The sequence below is a fragment of the Nematolebias whitei genome, chromosome 1 (assembly GCF_014905685.2).
Source record: "Nematolebias whitei isolate Nwh7 chromosome 1, NemWhi1, whole genome shotgun sequence".
NCBI lineage: Eukaryota > Metazoa > Chordata > Actinopteri > Cyprinodontiformes > Rivulidae > Nematolebias > Nematolebias whitei.
The window spans coordinates 49967445-49973423 of NC_056498.1; the positions used below are offsets into that span (position 1 = coordinate 49967445).

The 5979-nt window shown below is 39.8% G+C and overlaps 1 protein-coding gene across 1 annotated transcript in view; it reads left to right on the plus strand.

The window, feature by feature from the left end:
- btbd3b (BTB (POZ) domain containing 3b) overlaps window positions 1-5298 on the plus strand; it is a 15751-nt gene extending 10453 nt beyond the window's left edge. The window contains exons 3-4 of the mRNA XM_037684982.1: window positions 2018-2136; window positions 3881-5298. Of these exons, the coding sequence (XP_037540910.1) occupies window positions 2018-2136; window positions 3881-4913 (1152 nt within the window). The 3' untranslated portion in view covers window positions 4914-5298. The remainder of the gene's footprint in view (window positions 1-2017; window positions 2137-3880) is intronic.
- Window positions 5299-5979: the final 681 nt, after the last annotated feature.

Here is a 5979-nt window from a genome sequence, read left to right on the forward strand (position 1 = left end):
TTTGGTTGTCAGCAGCAAACTGGTTGATCCACCCTGAGAAGGTGCTATTTATGAGACTGAGCTGAAAACAGCACCTCAGACTGAGGAAGTCTCTTGGATGAGAGACGAAACGTTTCTAGATTTTTTTGCTTTGTTTTGTTTTTTGTTTTTTTGAATGTCCAGAGGACCAGATTGAACTTTTTTGGATTTTTCTACCTGGATTATTGAGCATGCATCAGGAAAGTTAAAGACAGTAAAAATTAGGCCAGTTTGTACTTTTTTAAAGAAAAATGTATATTTTCATTTACTGTGACTCTGTTTTTTTTGTGTTTTATTCTTATAGTTATCAAAGTTACTCGCCATGTTCCTTCTCAGCAGCTTGTCTTAAAGATATTCCAAAACATTCTGATGATTTTGAGAAAAAGACCGCGCTGAGCGACTGGAAGTCGACGTAAAGTGGCCAACAAACTGCTAGCATGATGTTTAGCATCTTGTCCTTCACATATTTGAAAATGACAGAACTTCTGCTAAAACGAACCTTTTTAATTGTTGGCAATAATTTAAATAAAATTCAGTTTTATGTTAGTTTTGGTCAAAGCCTGAAAGAGCCGCTGCGGAGGGACCAAAGAGCCACATGTGGCTCCGGAGCCGCAGGTTGCAGACCTTTTTTCAACGTCAGATTAGTGATATCGGTTCCTTTGAGGGACGTTAAGTCTTTAATTATCGCCCAGACGTCTTTGTTTCTTCCACTCTCTGACTTCATCACTTCAGGATGTTCTTTTGACATAATTAAGATCCACGTTTGCCTAAATCAGGTGCTTCACCTAAAAATACCGCCGCTCCTCCTCTGTTTGAACCCGTCTTGACATAAATCCGAGGACTTTACAGCCAGAAACGTGGCCTGCAGAGATTTCTTTTAATTTTTGTTCTTTATGTTGGACCCAAATGAATAATTTATGACGGGTAGCTGCAGTACACTTTGTGCTTTTAGAGAAAGCCATTATGAAAGGATGAAATGCCTTTTATATGGAGACATTACGCCAGTGGGCTTTAAAGACGTTCAGCTCGGCGGTCTTAATTGTTTCTGGCTGGCCGGAGATCACATGCATCGTCATTAAATGTATTTTTCAAGTTACCGCCTTCCAAGGCTAGAAAAATGTCTGCAAACATTAAACGTACGTAGACGTCTATGAAATGTAATGGGTCATGAGACGACGCTGGTTTTATTCTAACCAGCTGATAAATATCATTACAGCGGTCGCTAAATCTGGAGCATCTCTGCAGACGTGTCCTCTGCTAAAATCTTTAAGAACTCACGCATATCTTCATTAAAGTTCGATAAAAAACGATTTCATAGTTAAATAAATTGTTGCTGTTCAAAATAATCAATCGTTGGTGTTGGGGAACGCTCTCATTAACTACCACGTTAAAATTCAACTCTGTAGGTTTAGAACTCACTGTCGCCATTTTTGTGTTTCTTGATGATGATTAGCTGTGGCGGCCATCTTGAATCTGATTGACCCATAGACACACAGCCAGGGATTATTTTAAGAATGTTTCATTTAAACCTGCTCAGTGGTGTTGAGATATTTTGCTAACAGACAAGACAAGGTTGACTCCAAATTGTTGGCACATTATCTGTTCGCACTCAGAATGTGTGTTGGGATGAAATTTTATTTGTTTTTAGTGGCAGCCATCTTGAATCATAATGACTCCTAAAGATTAATCGGTTGTAGACACACCTTATTATTGGCTTCTGCGTGATTCTTTAAAATCCTCCAGTTGTTTGAGAGAAATTATGCTAACAGAGAAATGAACACAAGGTGTTAAAATAGAAAAGGGGGTCAACAGAAAACATCTGCAGCCGAGTTCTTGTTATTTTGAAAGAAAGATCCAACGGGTCTGCTCAAACAAAACAAACAACGCCTGAGTTGACTTTAGAGACGAGCAGAGTCAGAATTAAACGTGTCATATGTGTCATGTGGACTCTTGTGAAATAATTATGTTTTTTCTCCGTCTCTTTGGTTCATGTTGACAGTACGTCTTGGCCGTGGGCAGCTCCGTGTTCCACGCCATGTTCTATGGGGAACTCGCAGAGAACAAAGATGAAATCCACATACCAGACGTGGAACCGGCAGCATTTCTGGCGATGCTCAAGTAAGAAATCAATGTGTTTGTGCAACAAAATGATATTTGTCTTAAGCAAATACCATCGGGATTTTAATACTTCAGTTATACTTTGGTGAAAAAGAAGCCCCGAGTTATATCCATCTCTTTCATAATCTTGACAAAACTCTACTGAGCAGCTTTCCTGTTCTTTATCTAGGAGGTGTTAAATGTAACCATCAGTTTTTCATAAAACTTTATTTCCTATACGTCTGTTATTGGATCAATATTCACTATAATTCTCATGATATGCTTTTTTCATCCTTCAAGGCAAGTTACAGCGGAATGAAAGAAATAAAACTAGAGAAATTGAATTTACTGTGAAAAACAGCTGAAATTAGCAACAAAACAAAAAAAAGTGCTGAAATGTAGCCGAAATAACAAGCCTAAATTAGTACAATAAAGCAGAAAGAACACATGATGGTGGTTTAGAATAAAATTAGCATAAATTAGAAAAAAAATTAGGAAATCCACTTAAAAAAGCTAAAATTAGCAAAAGAAAAACAGCTAAAAGTAGCCAAAATGCAAAAAAAAAAAAGGTTAAACTATGAGAAGGAAGTGGAAGGAGCTGAATTGAGCTAAAAAATGTGGACTTAGCTGAAAAAGCTAAAATTAGCATAAAACAGCTAAATAGTAGCTGAAATGACAGAAAAAGCTGGAACTAGCTGAAAAAGGCTGAAAGGAGTATAACTTGCTGAAATTAGTAGAAATAAGTTAATTAGGTTGAAAGTAGAATATACCAAGAAAAAAACGTGAATTTATCTGAAAACAGCTGAAATTAGATAAAGTTATAGCTGAAAAGTTGGAAAAAGCTTAAATGAGCGTAAGAACGCAGAAACATGTTAACCTAATTAGGCTGAAAGATGCAGAAATGAGCGCCAAAAGTGGAAATTATATGAAAAAAAGCTGAAATTAGCAAAAAAAACAACGGAAAAGTAGCTAAAAATTAGAAAGAAATTTAAATTACAAGTGGAGAGAGCACATTTTAAGTGACAAAAATGTTGAATTAGCTGAAAAGGCTAAAATTAGCATAAAACGTCCAAATTATAGCTGAAATAACTGAAAAAACTGAAATTAGCAGAAATAACCTGAAAGGAGCACAACAAGCTGAAAAAAATAGCAGAAAGAAGTCGGAAGAAGCACAAAAATGTAGTTAGCAGAAAGAATCTTTAAGGAGTGCAAAACAGCTGAAATTAGCTGAAAGTAGCTGAAAAAAGTTTAAGTTTGCACAATGAAGCAGAAGAAAATGTGAATGGAGCAGTAAAAGGTTGTAAACAGATCTATTTTAAGGATGTAAAATGAGCTCAATTCATTTTATACGAGGAAAAAAAATGGTAGAAAAGGATAAACATTTCAAACAGCTAAAGTTGCACCAATACTAAAAGTCATAGCAGGATTGTCCTAAAACCTAAAAAAGCCGAATGTTTTGATACATGATTTGATGAAATTAGTTGAAAACTGCGGGACGAGAATCGAAAAAGTACAGAAGAAAAATGGATCTCAATAGTGTGAATGCTTCATAAACATTCACAGACTAACAACGCTGAAAGAACAATACAGTGTATTTTGTATTAGTGTACCAGTTTGAGGAGTTTCTAACTGCGTGTGTTTAGATCACTTGTTTTGGACACATTTTTGAACAATATGTTTTAACCACCGACATTCCAAACATTTTTACAACTTTGTCACATCGTTTTCTGAGGTTCCTGATTGCTGATCATTTTTTCTCCCACAGGTACATTTACTGCGATGAAATCGACCTGACTGCTGATACCGTCTTGGCTACTCTTTATGCTGCCAAAAAGTACATTGTCCCCCACCTGGCACGAGCCTGCGTCAACTTCCTGGAGACCAGCCTGAGCGCCAAAAACGCCTGCGTGCTGCTCTCCCAGAGCTGCCTGTTCGAGGAGCCCGAGCTGACGCAGCGCTGCTGGGAGGTGATTGATGCCCAGGCTGAGCTGGCGTTGCGTTCCGAAGGCTTCTGCGACATTGATGCGCAGACCCTGGAGAGCATCCTGCAGCGGGAGACGCTCAACGCTAAAGAGATAGTGGTGTTTGAGGCGGCGCTCTGCTGGGCTGAAGCTGAGTGCCAGAGACAGGAGCTCACGTCTTCCACTGACAACAAGCGTAAAGTTTTAGGCAAGGCCATGTACCTGATCCGAATCCCTACGATGGCTCTGGATGATTTTGCGAACGGCGCGGCTCAGTCCGGCGTGTTGACACTCAACGAGACCAATGACATCTTCCTGTGGTACACGGCAGCCAAGAAGCCTGAGCTGCAGTTTGTCAGTCAGCCCAGGACGGGTCTGACACCGCAACGCTGCCACAGATTCCAGTCCTGCGCCTACCGGAGCAATCAGTGGCGCTACCGGGGCCGCTGTGACAGCATCCAGTTCGCCGTGGATAAAAGGGTTTTCATCGCTGGCTTCGGTCTGTACGGATCCAGCTGCGGCTCTGCGGAGTACAGCGCCAAAATAGAGCTGAAACGGCAAGGAGTCCTGCTGGGACAAAACCTCAACAAGTACTTCTCTGATGGATCCAGCAATACCTTCCCCGTGTGGTTCGAGTATCCGGTTCAAATCGAGCCCGACACGTTCTACACTGCCAGCGTGGTTCTAGATGGGAATGAGCTGAGCTACTTTGGGCAGGAAGGAATGACCGAGGTGCAGTGTGGCAAAGTGACATTCCAGTTCCAGTGCTCTTCGGACAGCACCAACGGCACCGGGGTGCAGGGGGGCCAGATCCCTGAACTCATCTTCTACGCCTGACAGACGTTCGACTTGATTTCAGTGCACTTATTGAAAAATAGAAATTCATCACTTCATCCATAGTGGTCGTATTTATTTTTGTCACAGCTAGATTTCGGACCTGTCCAAGGATCTTCTGTGGTTTTGTTTTTGGTAAATGATCCACTTGCATAGGACCAGATAGATGTCTTGTTTTAAAAGAAAATAAATATATATATATATATATTGCACAGGATGCGCATGTATATATGAATATATGTAAATTCTGAAATGTCTATGATGCCAAACTTGTTGGCCTAAGCTGACCGTGAAGAAATCGTATATATTAAAGACGCTACACTACGTTTATTGTTTCTATGCTTGAGATAGCAGCAGTACTTCGCACTATGTATTCTTATTCCATGACTCGGGACGGTAAAAAACTTCACGGTGGTAAATATTGTATGATTTCCAAATTCGCAATTTTATTCCCTGATTTTAATTGAAATACACCATCTGTACTGCTGTAATACCTACTACTTGTTTCGACTGAGGGGTCGTCCACATGGGAACGTTTTCTTGTTTCGGCCTTGCGTCCTCGCAGAAACAGTGTTTTAGGAGAGGGGCATTTTTTATTTAGCTCCTTCCAGCGTCTGTTTCGTGTTGCTCTGCACCTTGACCTTTATTTCATCGATGCCTCTCGTAGAAACAAAGGCTGCCGATGACTGAAGATTGGTGAAGATGGCAAAGCACGGAGAGATTTAATTTGATCCAAATCACATAAAATGTGGCGATTCACCGACTGTTTTAGTTCCGATTCGGTGTTCGGTAAGATAAGCTATCCCATATAGCTCCATAGACCAGAAACAAACTCTTTCTGAAGAAAAACAAAAGTTTTTAATCTTGTGAATGTTCAGTGAAGCGGATGTCTTTTTGAACCGTGTTCAAATGTTTACATACAGCCCCACTTGTTCATTTCAAGCCAGATAATTAAAGAAAAACATCTGATTTGAATTTCTTTTTTTTGCAGATTATCATTTTAAACTCAAGCAACGCTTATTGTTAATGTTTACAACTAAATGAATACGTTTTGTCCGGCTGTTTGGTT